The sequence below is a fragment of the Oreochromis niloticus genome, linkage group LG7, assembly GCF_001858045.2.
Source record: "Oreochromis niloticus isolate F11D_XX linkage group LG7, O_niloticus_UMD_NMBU, whole genome shotgun sequence".
NCBI classification, from domain to species: Eukaryota; Metazoa; Chordata; class Actinopteri; order Cichliformes; family Cichlidae; genus Oreochromis; species Oreochromis niloticus.
In genome coordinates this window covers 43,036,943-43,051,051 of record NC_031972.2, presented here as the reverse complement: position 1 = coordinate 43,051,051, position 14,109 = coordinate 43,036,943, and the positions used below count along the sequence as shown (strand labels likewise).

Genomic DNA, 14,109 nt, shown 5'->3' with positions numbered 1-14,109 from the left:
AAATTTTTATGGCACTGTCAACCCTGGAAGTGTGTTAAAACTGCGTGCCGATAGTACCTATAAAGAGTTGTGTCTGATGATTTCTCCTGTCATTGATGTTTTGAGGAGCAGCTGCATTACATGCATATGCAACCCCTTTTTTTTCCTTCTTTTTATTGTTTTTGTGATGCGAGAGTATCTGCTTGGGGCAGGTGGGTATGGTTGGGAGTTCTGACGGCTCTGTTGGATTCATTTGCCTTTTCTTCTCTTTGGTCTGCTGTGAAATAATTGAGGACGTAGCCCAGACTCAATGTCAGCTCCCAGAGCCCCCTCTCCCTCCACCAAAACCACAGGCCCCACCCAAACCAGCTCCCGTGGGGGCCCGACCCAAAACAGCACTTCTATTGTGCCTGAACAACACATCTTTCTGTGTGTATACATTTGTTCATGTCCGTGTGTGTGTGTGCTAGCAGGGATAAGATTTCATATATTAAATCTAAAGTGGAGCCAGAAGCTTGGGCCTTGAACTGATCTTTTGGGACTGTGTGTTTGACAAAGAAGCAGTTTTGTTGCCTGGATATAAGTGCCCTCATTTTCAAATTTCTTTTATTTATTTAAAAAACTACAGATCTAAATTTCTTGTTAACCAAAGTCCTATTAAGTGTGGTCAAGCCCAGCTATTTTGTTTATAACTCATTCTTTTTCTTTCTTTTATCCGCAGAACTTGATGTTACAAACCTTTCAGTCAGTGCAGTTTAAATTAAAGCAGGTCACAGATTTATTTAAATGTACAAAGTTGTGTAGTTAAATCCAAAGCTGTGGCGTATGTGGTGGTTTTTAAACGCTTGCCAGCGAAACCTGCTTAACTATTCTCCATCACTCACATAAAGAGTGGAGATAAAGAAATAAAGTGTATTTTATTACCTTTTAAAACAACTGAAAGTTACAAAATAAAATCATCCACAAGTAAGGTGTGACATCTGTCCAAGTCTTTTCCAAAAGTGACTAAGCTATACTACTTTCACTTTTATCTTCAAATCCTGCCGTCACATCAGTGTGCAGCAGGCTGTAGAAAGCAGTACCTTTGCTTCGAGGACAAATTTTCACCTTGTTGTTTCCTCACGTTCAGGCAGCAGCGGCTGTTGATATCAGTGTAGTAATTCAGAGCAGGCCTGACCTCTCTGACTGCACCGCCGGGATCAACAGCTGGGCTTTTCTAGTATTAAAGTCACACCTTCAGTAGAAACACTATCCTTTATCTAATTCAGCACCGGGTTTCAGCCCAGAGTCTTCAGCAGTACGCCCATCTTATATCACGTAAAGTGCTTTACACTGCTGGGGGGAGTAGTTTATGAGTATTTTTAGCATGTGAATCAAAGCCCCACCTAAGCAATGTTGGAAACTGACTTTGTCTAAGCTGCAGGTAAAGTAAATGAATAAAAACTTTGTTGTTAACTGTCAAAGGACAAATTTCATACCAATTAAATGCCAAGTAGATTTATGGCACATTACTAAAGTGGTGTCTTCGGGTGGCCTCTTAAATTTTGTGTTGCAATCGATTTTTTATTTACACTGCAGTTTAGTCAGCTGATTTGTTCATACAAGATCTGCTTCATACCATATGAATTTGTAGACATAAAGGGGTTTAGGTAATCTACAGGCTCCTGCAACATCACAGGTTTACATCAGACAGGAAGCAAAATGCATTTCTTGATGAAGGAAATATTCTTTAGCATGAGTTTTGACACTCACTGGATGTGGAGTGTCAAATAAATATTTCAATATTTGTTTCTATGGTTGTTTCTAAATACTGAATTTAGGTCTCTCAATTGTGAATTTTCATTTTCACAGTGTTCTGACATTTGATAGACAAGCTGGTGAAAGCAATTTCTTGTCATTTCTTTTTCTTCCACAACAAAATTTTTTTTATATGTGTATATATATATATATATATATATATATATATATATATATATATATATATATATGACTTCATAAGTCCTGTTGTCCTGTTGTGTAGCATTAGTTGTAATGTGATTATGATTGTAAATGTAACAGAGTATTTATTTAAATTATATCTGCAATATTCGGTTCCTCCTACAAGTGGCCCTCTGGCAAAAGAATGTGTGTGTGTGTGTCTGTGTTTTTGAAGGAGGGTGATGTATGTGAAGAGGTTTGCACAGGACTACTTGCAGACCCCCCCCCCCGGTCAGGATCAACGGCTGCTTTCTCAGGCCATGTTCTTTGACAAGAGAGTCCGGGTGTCATCTGACAGATGAAAATAGTGTGTGTGAAATGGACACCGTGCTAACACGCAGCCAGGCTAACCACGCTGCAGTTTAATGGTTTTACAACACTGAGCGAGAAGTGCTAGGCCATTGAACATGTGTGTGTGTGTGTGTGTGTATACATGCGTCTGTTATCTACGTGCCCCCCTCTGTGCAATTAAACGTCTCAGCAGTGTACTGGCATTCTTTAATCAGTGTGTGTGGTGTGGATGTATGTTTCAGTGCTTCAGAGTGCTTCAGTGTTCTCATATCAGTGTGTGTATGCTTGCGTTTGTGTGTTTTTGCGTCTATGTGGGTGTGTGTGTGTCTCTTTCCTCCTCCTGGCTAGCCTGTCTCCTCGTGTTTGGACATATGTTGAGTTTTATTTCACTCAGACATCAATCCTGCTGGCCAGCTGTTAGGACAGCTGCTCTCTCTGTGCCTCTGCTGCTCTGTTTCTCTCTTTTACTCTATCATTCGCTCCGTCTTGCGCTCGCGCTCTCTGTTTCTCTTGGTCTGCCTCTCACTCTGTTTTTTTTTCTTCAACATTAATGTTTCTTTAACATCAAAATGTTATGCTTCTTTTCTCTTTGCTTCTTCTAAACAGTATTTTTTAAATTTTGTGTCTCTTCAAATTCTTTCTTTCTTTCTCGTCCTCTCTCTCTGATCCTGTGGGGTCTGCAGTTGAAGTCATAGCACTGGCATAAATTTGGAAGTGCAAAGTGTAGCTGTCAGCTTCCATTTACACACATTCAGTAGTGAAGTGAAGACACAATTTTTTTTACATTTTTTTTTTTAGCTGTGGGTGTGTTACACAAACATCAGGCACTGGTTAGAACATTGGATTTTGTTATTTTTTACATTAAGTAATTTTTCAGATTAATGCTTTTTTTTCTCTTTACCTTGGCCTTAGACTGCACAGTCCCGGGCTCCGAGTTCCCGAGCTCTCTCACTAAGCATAATGTGTTTGTTTGCGAGACTGAAAGAGACGATGTATGTGGACAATTTAAAGCTTAATTTTAAGCTTTCACACAAAAATCTGCTCAGCGTGAGTGAACTAAACTTTCAAAAAAGATGTATTTCCTAAACATTTTTGTTAGAAAACAAACTTCATTGTAATATGGTGCATACCTGTTGTAAGTAATTTTAAGATAAATATTGCACTAATGAAGGATTTGGCAGGATAGATTATTCCACTGCTTCATATTGAGCTCTCTTGTTAGAAAACTATGAATCACAAAGGTAAAGTTTAGTAAAGTGGTGGTTTTTCCAACACAGCCATTCTTCTAGGTTGAGAGAAATAGCTCTCTACTCCTATTCATACGTATCTGTTACTTACCAACATTTTGCTGAAAAGTTCATTTCATGAGCAACTTTTAAAAACAAGGAATACGAGAAGCTAAAAGAAAGAGTGAGAAGAGAGTGACACAGTCATATAGTAGAAGCCTGTGGCACACTGTGTATTTCTTGGCAGTTGCTCTTTTGGACTGTTGATGCTTGCCTGCCACATACCCACACATACACTAAGTAAAGCACACACAGCAAAGAACACAGTAAGTTGCCTGTGGCTCATGTAAAACACCCAAAACATTGTCTCTTGGCAGGTTGGCGTGGGGACAGGTGATAAAAGTGTGTTTACCCTAAACACTCGCCAGCTTGCTAGCTGCCTCGGCGCTGATTTACTACGACTCCATCTCTTCAACCGCTTCTTCTCCTCTTCGCCTTCCTTCTGGCTCGCTTTCACTTGATCTTATCGCTCATTCACCCTAGCTGTCTGTCTCTTCTCCATACTTGTTCCTGCTTGTGACAAAGTCTTTTTTGAAAATATTTTTTATTTTACAACAAATAAAAAGGGAATTTCCAGATTTGGAGTTGAGAAAAGGAATGTCTAAATTGTTTTGATTTGGGAGAGTAAATTTTTATTACTTCCAGCATGGAGGTAGTGTTTGTGTGTCTTTCTGTCTGTAAACACAGTAGCTCGAAAAGTTTTGAATGAATTCTGGTTAAACTGTGTAGGGGTGTAGAGCGGGGTCATGTTAACGGTCCATTAAAATTTGACTAACATATATCGAGGTCTTCAAGTTCAACTCAAGAAGGATTTATTGGTCAAAAATGGAAAAAAAGACGTATAACTTGTGCCTGTGCTTACAAGTGTTTTTTGACCTTTGACCTCTCTGTCATGGACAATAGACTAATCTGAAGGTGAAAGGGATAATGTTGGCATGGGATACTTTTTGACTATAGCTTATTAATAGTATAATGTAATGTTGTGTACATTACACTAACAGTTTATAACAACTTAAATACATTTTATTTTTGGGGTGGGGGTTAATATAAACTTGTGATCTTTTTTCACTTTATATTTATTACTAAACATTTAAAGCAGTTTGCTAACAGTGACATACATGGTGCACATGTACTATATCCACATAAATAATAATAACAACAAATATTTGTACTTAAAATTAGAAGCCTGCACGCTGCACTTTTACTGTACAACAAACGTCTTAAAGTATGTTTGTTTAAAGAACAAAGAAAGAATGTATGCAAAATACAATACTGTTCCCTTAAAAGTAAATACCTCCCAGAGAGTGAGCTGACTTGCTGGAAGTATGCGCTCTCGGAGTGCTTCAAGCATCAAGAACACATCAGCAACTATTTGATGTAGTGTAAGTTTTTCCTTATTCTTACTTTTTCTATGTCGTCCTTCCCATTTGTTTTTACTCACTTCAGTTTGTCTTTATAATTCCTCCAAATTGCTGAAACAATCATCTTCATCATTGTCTCCCCTGCCCTACTATCCACCTTTCCCCTTCGTTCTTTTAATGTAACCTTTCTTCCCTCGCCACCCAAAGCATCCACCCACTCCCTCGTCTTTTTAACCCGTCCAATTTCCGTATTATCCTTCATTTGATAAAGAGGCCTGTTTCTGGACAGCAAGGAATTTTTATCCACCCACCAATCTAAACAGCACTTGAACCCTGACTCAGTTGCGGTGACGGATAAAGAGCCATCTAGGGTAAAACATCTCCCTCCATCCTCTCTCATCCCTCTCTTCTCGTCCTCTTCCTCGTCCCCTCTTTCTTCGTACCACACCGCTCTCATCCCCCCGCAGTCTCCTCATCTGATCTGTTTATCAGTACGAGGAGTGTAAATTGTGCAATAGAGTACACATACAGTTGACTTATGCAGATGTGTCTTGGAGTTATAGGTTGTATTTTCTTCACTAAGTGCTCTCATAAATTGGGTTCCTTGATATTGTTTGATACAAGGCGCACTGCACAAGTGCACATTGGCGTCTTCAGGTCTTGTGATTAGAAGAAAAGCCCCTCATCCTGCCTCTGTCCCACAGCCTTCCTCCATAAATATCACCCCTTGAACCAAATGTACACACATACTTTTCCTGTGGAGCCACTTGTACAGTAAATCTGTGAAAGAAAATCAAAAAAAAAAAAAAAAATCAGGTGGATTCCATTGTCCGGAGGGGTTGGAAGCTATATTCATTACATTACTTTACTTCAATGTGGTCCGCCTGCCTGGAAATACCCGCTGTTTATTGCCTAATTTGGGAAATCACCACAAGAAATTTCTGTCATTTTTAAATTGTTTCTTTGTTCTGTATATATCTGCCACCCTACCTCGGTGCCATTGCCCCCTGCCCCCCTCTTTGTTTACATTGAACCCATGTGACGAGGACGGCTGCATCAGCTTATTTACAACAATCATAATCCGACTGTAAACATGCAAGGTTTTAATGGACCTAATAAGGAAGCTGTGCTCGGCCGGTGGACGGCATCTCATGACCGCACAATGGGCCCATACGCACAAACTAAACATTAAGCCATTCACAATAGACCATGTGCCCTTATGAATGCCTATAGCGCCTTTTGTCAGGATAAAGGCACCACAAATAAGCTATTGTCTGACTTAACCATTCTAAATCAGACAATCCCTTAGGGGCATGTTTTCCACACTGAACCCAAGAATGTCTCCTTTTTTTGTCCGAGTGTGTGTGTGTGTATATGTGTGTGCGCTTTTTGATGTTCTTGGTGACTGAGGCCTCCTCATGGGTCCGTGCATGACCATGACACCATCTATGACACATCCGCCGGCAGAAAAACAAGAGTGTATACACAAATGAAGGACCTTAAAGATTTGTGTGGTAACGTGTGCAGAAATTTGACATACAGAGTAAGTAGTGCAGGTGCTGTATTTCTGAATGCTTATGCTTAAAGGTATAATCCTTAAGATTTCAGGCTTTTCTGGCTTCACATTTGGTTTGTGGTGGTGACTGAAACAGAAGAACAACTCGTATTTATGTGTTTCTAGCACACGCTGGAAAAATTTGGTACACTGAGGGCTGAGAGCTGTCAGCAGTGTTTTCTGAAAAGTCATCTTCTGAATATTACAAAAGTTGTGTTTGCACTGTGTTTCATGCTCTCCCATCCTCATAGGTACCCTTTAAACAGAGGATGATAGAGCAACTATATTTTTTGCCTCCATTTGGAGACAAAAACTGTTAAATTTAAAGGGTTTATAGCGGAGACCTATTACAACACAAAATATACCTCAAGACTTAACAGGCTATACTTGCTTACATTTATTTGCTGATGCCTGACAATGTGCACACTTTACTGTTTCTTCATTCACAGGTCGCACACACAGACAGAGGCACACAAACAATCCTGCTTGCACATGTGCAGATATCTGTCTCTACCAAGTTTGTCTCTCTACTGTTTGCCTGGTGAAGAATTGAAAAGTTCCCATTGTTTAAGTAAAGTTCACAGCAGGACTCCAGTTGAACAAATGGGACCTTATGAATCTTATGAGACCACGTGTCTCTGATGTCTATTATCCTGAGGCTATGAGACACATTGTGAGAAAAAAAAAGACAACCATCTCTAAACAATGCAGACATTCTCATTTGGTCAGCTGCTGCATTTTTTTAATTTTTTATTTTTTTTTAGATAAAGTAGGAGGAATTGTTTTTTTCCTCTCCTTGATGGGAAATGTACTCATTCTTAGTTTTTTTTCTTCTTGTGTCTTGTCCTTTTCATACTTTTTATCATCATCACCCAATTTTCTCCTCTTGCTACTACTTCCCCAGTGTTATGTTCATGGGCGACAGTCAGGCCTCCTGTGAGACCCCAGCATTAGTGTCTGAACAGGTGGACTGTTGTAAAATGCATATTTCGTTTTAAATATGATGCTATTGTCTGAAAGTTACAAATGGAAACAGACTTGATAAAATGAAACTAATTGTTTTGCTTGTTTGTTTTTGTAGAACCCTCTTGCATGGAAAGACTCCTCTCTAAAGACTGGAAGGAGCGCGTGGATCGCTTGAACGCCACTGAACTCTTGGGGGAGGTTAAAGGTAAGAGTGAGAAAGATAGCAGCTACTACTATATCTACATTCTCTTTCAATGCAAAGTGTATGCTGATAAATACTGTTCCTGCTTTAACTGTGCCCTTTGCCACAGTTGGCAAAACAAGAGAAAGACAGCAAGCGTGTTTTCCCCCCCACAATAAGTAGAGCCTTTTTCAAAACCTGCAGCATCTGCGGAATCTCTCCTTTTTCTTTTTGGTTCACTCAAATATGAAGAGTGTTATAAATAAAAGCTAATGGTACGTGCGCAGAAAAGACACTGTTGTGCAACGCTAAATTCAAGGGTAAGAAACGGTCAGATATGCTGCAATTCTCTGCTCTGTGTGTATACTTGCTTCATGTTTCTGCATATGAAAGCAGCACAGTAAACGGTAGCCAGGCTTACCTGTCGAGCTGTGAGGGTGGCACTAAGTACTCCAAATTGTACCCTTGATTAAAGGGTGTGTATGAGAGGAGAGGTTGCACATGGTCCTATATTTTTTTAGTCCACATCAGCAAATAGCATTTACGAAGACATAAATCACACAGAGACAAATGAATTCTCGACCTGCTCAGAAGTGAAAATAGCAGCATTCTTGGGGAGATCAAACGTTAGAATTTAGCCAGATTCTGCAGAAGAAACGAAAACATATATGTATATATATTTTTACCTTACTTTTATTCTTTGCACATCTTATCATTTTGCTTTAGAACTGCATTACAATATGCAATTTAGAACTAATAAAGCTATAAGATCATGTATGGGTGATCGGTGTGAAAAGCAGTTCTTTACACATTAAATACTATAAGTAAAATATGAAATTACAAGTATTACCTCTCTTGACATCACTGTATATCACACACTGCTGACGCATGGGGGCTGATACCTAAACCGGTTTTTAGGGAGTAAAAAAAGAAAAGTTACATGTTGGCCAACAATCGATGAAGAGACCACCCTCTGCCCGTCTGTGGTGCTGCTCTACCACTTGTGACGCAGACAGCGCTTATTAAAAGGAATGAAGTCAAAGCCACTTAGAAAAATAGTGCTTGTTCTCAACGCTGAAATGCAGATCCGATATTATTGATCTACTTTTACAATTATCTTCCCCGGCATGTTTTACATCTCCTGACTTGGTAAAGTTCATGCATATTTTGAGCTGTCATAACGAGGAGGCCCTGTCTGCTGTAATATATTAGAGCAGTGACCGTGTGGAGCCTCGATTGCAGGCAGTGAGGCTGACTGGTTAGTATAACAAGTAATACAACAATAAAAAACAATGAGAGTCTTTGCTCTGAATTTACAGAACTACTATACAGTGTAGTTTTTTTGTGTGTGTGTGTGACCGCGTCTGACTAAACAACTCACACATAAGAAGGAAAATTGCTTTCTTAAATTTCTAAAATGTGCTTATGGTAGTTAAATAATAAAAATAGATTGAGGTAGAAAAACAAATGACTAAAAACTGATATATTAAGACAGGGAAATGCTTTCTATCGCGACAGCATTTTCTGTTTGTGTGCTGTAACACAAGTTGTTAATGGCAGAGCAGTCGAGCTGCCTTCAGTGAGAGGAACCGTTTGTGATCGTCTCCAGCTGAAATGGCAAGTATTTCCTCTGTGGAAAGTGGAAAAAGGGGACTACAGAGAACCTTCTTCAGCAGAACAGCGCAGACATTGACTTTTATTGTAGGACACATATCAGACGCTTTTTCTATGTCGTCATACCGACTACCTCCACAAGCACCCTACTTACTCAGATAAAATAAACACCCTTAATCACCCTTTGCATAGTAATAATTTAGCATAGGTTACACAACTCATTAAGAGTGCTCTTGTGTCAGATAAGTGCAGAGATACAGTAAAGTTATTCAAACTAGAAGAAACAAGTAAGATGAAATTCAAGTAAGAGTGAAGTGAAGGTAATTTCCATCAGCAGAAATGATCTTTATCTTTGGATTCTTTCTGTTTTCACTGCGAAATATTAAAATGAGACATTCAAGTGCTCGATCACAGTGTAGTTGCTATAGTGTGGCACATATTTACACGAAAACAAAAACAGCTGTCCTCTCTGATTGCTGAAAATGAGAAATTATAAGACTAAGCCAAAAGTCGTGCTCTGCTTCCCTCAAATGCTTTTATCTTTCTTATACAAAAAGGTTGTTAATTGAAAGTTACATACGCATTCTTGTCTGCACAGATTTTCCAATTTTTCTAATCTCAAACCAAAGTCCAAGGCCAAGGCCAATCAGCATTTAACGATTCTTTTCACCTTTCTTAATCAACCTTTATATAAATATTTGTTACTTACTTTTTTATTGGTATTACTATCACTCCCATTGTTGCCATATCAAATAGGTTCAGGTCATTGTGTGAGGAGACACACAGGATAGAAAACTTAAATTAGGAATAAAAAATGAATAAATCAGTTCATTTTAATTAAATTTAAACATTTTTGACAGCTACAAAAGGTACAAAAAAGTATTTTCAAGGGCACGTTCCTGCTCAGATTTAAGCCTCTCATGCTCCACTTGTTTTGATGTGCTTTGCAGATTTAGCGCCTGTCACATGTGTCTTAATCTATTAAACGTACCACTTTTATTGGTAAAGGATATGCAGAGGCATCTCAGCCTCTTTGAAAGTGACTATATTTCTGCATGAAAAGCAGCATTCAGATGAAATTTTTTTATGACACAGAGGAGGAAATATTATTATTAAGATAAAGACGTATGCAAATATTTTAATTGTCTAATACTGCATGAACTAGCAGAACGTTAGCTGAGATATTTTTTTTCATTTGCTTTAAATAAGTATATATCAGCTGGAGTCATGACAGCATTATTAAACTTTTGTTGATTAGGCAGAATTTGCTAAAGTTTCTAATAACTTGAAAAATAACAGTTAAATAGCATTTAACTGATCATTCAGTAGCCTCAATTAAAGTGCCTGTGTGTTCTTTAATACACTTACTCTTATTTAAAAGCACAGTGCTTCATATTACTACTTTACACCTATTTGATAGATTTGGATTGAACTTTTTTCTTTTTTTAGTTTGTTTGTTGGAGCAGACACAACACACAAATAAGTTTTCCTGGGGAAGAAAGACACTAGCGTGCAAGTTCTTTAAACTAATCTACTCTCATGATATCGATGGCCAACAATAATCCCACCCAATAAAGTTTCACAATTTACAGGATGCTCTATGTTTGAAAAATACAAGTTAATCTTATAATGACAAATAAAAGCTTTATGGATCTGTGTTTCATGCAATTCAGTTTTGGTGACTTTTAAAAGTTATTTCTGTCATTTGTGTGACAGAAACCCTCCTTTACCATCTATTTAAATATTTCATAGCACTTCAGTGGAGACAAGACAAGAGTATTCTTGTCTAATCCACAAAGTTGGACTCAATTCTTATGTGTTAGTTGAAGACACCAATAAATATAGCATGTACCAGCACGCACGCACACAAATGATCACACAAACACGGCACACAGATGTCTCTGTTCATCCAGCTGTGTCCTCACTAAAGAAAATACTCTCGCTGAATTCAAGCGTTTTATTTCTCGATGGTTGAAACGAAGCCTGGTCTGGCTGACCTAAATACGCAAACACAACTGTTGCTCTGTGTCTCCTCACACAGCGACCTGGACCTATTTGTTCAGTCGCAGTTATTTTTAGGGTAAAAAAAAAATCCACTGACCTCCTTTTATTTACTGGAATGTTCGTTACCGGTCAGGTATGACTTCAGTTTGCCTTGTGTACAATATATTTATGTTTATGTGTGAGTAAATACTTTTTAGCTGCACTACACTATGACTCACAGCAAAACAACTGGGAATGTGCCCAGGATTAATATATAAACACTATGAAGCTCCAGAAGGAGGTGCGTGACATTTCGTCTAATTATTTGCTCTTAGTTGCTCTTCATTACTGTGTCCTGATATCCTCCTTAATAATATTCTAGCACTAAGCTTTAAATACTACTCTTCTCCACTCTCTTATTCTTCTTCCTATCACGAAAAAATGTTGTTTTAGTCACAGAGGGCAGCAGTTTACTGGTATTTCCCCCCATTTCCAACCTATAGCTTTGCTTTTAATGAGTTTTTAATAGAAAAAGAGAAAAAAGATGAACTGATCAAGCAGAGATGTGCAATTCTGTAAGATGATGCTAGCGAATCTTGTGCAACTGTAATGATTTATTTTGAAGGATTTAAAAAAAAAGATTTTCTCCTGTAATTGTCGTTGTAATTGTCGCAGTTATGCATTTACACTTACAAAAGTATGTGGCAAAACATGATAAATTAAAATGAGAAGAATGATTTTACTTCTTTTATATATTCTTAAACTTCATGAGACTACACTACAACAAATTAAGAAGATGCTGGGTAGAAAATAACTGCAATGGAAAAAGAATAAAACCTGGACACCTGTCAGCTCAGCAGTGTCACCAAGGTTTCAGAAGATAAATTAGCTGTTTGCAATAGGGATATGTATGTGGACATTTTCATCTTTTTTTCTTTTCCAGCTTTACCTCTTCTCTATTTTTTGACATTTGGGTATTCTTAGAATTCCTGGTTTTGACATTCCCATGTTTCCATGAGCTCATATTAACAGATGGATGGAAAGTGTCTGATTCTACTGTCAGATGCATGAGCAGGCACATCTGGCAGCAATAATCACACTCAAATTCAGCAGTCAGTTAAATAAGGCATCTTACTCACATTGCAATTTCTTTTTTTTTTAAAATATACTTTCATATGCAACCGTCTGTCTGGAGAAGCGAGCTGTTTCTCTACAATAAACCTTAAAATTTGGCAGACTGGATGTGAGATCTTTACACGCCGTTGGCTTGCAGAGAGCACGAGCACGTCTCTGGACAAAATGGAGTGACTGTGTTTGTCTTGGGGTCAAGAGTCAGAGTGTTTGTTGTGGTGTAAGTTTGAGGAGACTGTTTAGTCTTGTAGAGAGCAATGTTGGGAGTCTGGCACATAGATCCCGTGGTAAAACATGATGGTTTGGCAGAAGCTCAGCACAGTCAGAGACATCAATATGTTAGTCAGAGGTGTGATCCTGTGAGTGGGTGATGGTTTGTGTGTATTTTTATGTGTGGCTTTTGTGTTCAAATGTGTTTGTTGGTGCATTTGTGTGGGTTTAAAAGAAAGTAGCCTGAGACATAACTGTGTCATATGGTTTGGGGATTCACAGCCAGCCATTATATTACTGAATATATAATAATAAAAGAAAATAATTAAATAATGCAAATATAAACAATTTTATTCAGTGGAATAGTTACTTGCGCATGTTCTGATGTAGCAGTGCCTTCATATTTATTGTGATGTAATGAAACATCATATGATAATCAGATGAAATCTTGAAGCTCGGGATGCGATTCCAGTGAATGAAAACATCACGTAAGCGATTAACAGACACCTCATACAGACGTAAGAGAGTTCTGGTTCATCAACACATCATCCCAATCATCTAAACATAGTGAGAAAACAGTTAATGGCTTTCTGTTTTGGCTGGACCCCTCGGCAGGTGTCAGGAATAATCCTGACGGATGGAAAACGGAAACATCTGAGATGATTATCGGTGCCAGAAGTGTTGGAGGAACGCAAGGCGTTGCGTGTGGAATGCACAACCCGTAATCCACAAAGATGAATCATGGAGCTGTAATCGCAGTTGTTGCTGTTACACAATAAGCTGTACTTGACTGTAAAGAATGTCAGGGAATAGGAAGGAGTCTGTGTTAAGCTTGTAAGTTTGAAGACATGACAAGATTATAAAGTATCTATCAGTGTTGCCGACTGAATCGCCAGAGATTTGTGGTGAAGGGTGAAAAGGGAAAAATAAACTTAAAAGAAAGGTGGAGAGAAGTGGTGATGACAACAGAAATGATGTGAGGAATGAGATGAAGAGAGGAAAAAGGGAGGGGATCTGATGAGAAAAGAGGGGAGGAGAATAAGAATTAGGAAGCTGGCGAGTAAGGAGAAGGATGCAACGAGAGAGTTGGAAAAAGAGAAGAGGGGATAAAAGGAGGGTGGAACTGATTATAGGAGGAGGTGTGATAACGTAAGAGGAGAAGACAGAAAAAAAAGGTGGGAAAAGAAAACAATGAAAAGAAACAAGAGGAAAATGATGATTGGCGAGAATACACCATAGGGAGGATCTGGGCTTGGAAGCGGAGTAACTGATGGGAAGGTCTTTTGGGGGAAACCCGAAAAAAGAGAAAAAATAGACAGAATGAAAGCATGAAGAAAAGAGACAAGAAGAGGAGAATGTTGCCTTTGATACAGGGGTGCTGAGGGGTAATTTCTGTGTGTGTGTGTGTGTGTGTGTGTGTGTGTGTGTGTGTGTGTGTGTGTGTGTGTGTGTGTTGGGGGGGCACTCTGTGGTACAATAGGGGCCTGACAGGACTACAATGAAGACTCTGTTAGTATGCAGGTAGTGTTGGGGCCACCCTGCAATATCCCTACATGGCCCCAGGGCAAGACCTTA

General features: G+C 38.7%; 1 protein-coding gene across 8 annotated transcripts in view; it reads left to right on the top strand.

Moving 5' to 3' along the window:
- Positions 1 to 14,109, top strand: part of LOC100695872 (transcription factor SOX-6) — a 101,568-nt gene that overhangs the window by 46,370 nt on the left and 41,089 nt on the right. For all 8 annotated transcript variants that reach the window (XM_019361678.2, XM_005459959.4, XM_013264204.3 and 5 more), the window contains one exon: positions 7,531 to 7,620. In XM_019361678.2, coding sequence (XP_019217223.1) covers positions 7,531 to 7,620 — 90 coding nt within the window. The remainder of the gene's footprint in view (positions 1 to 7,530; positions 7,621 to 14,109) is intronic.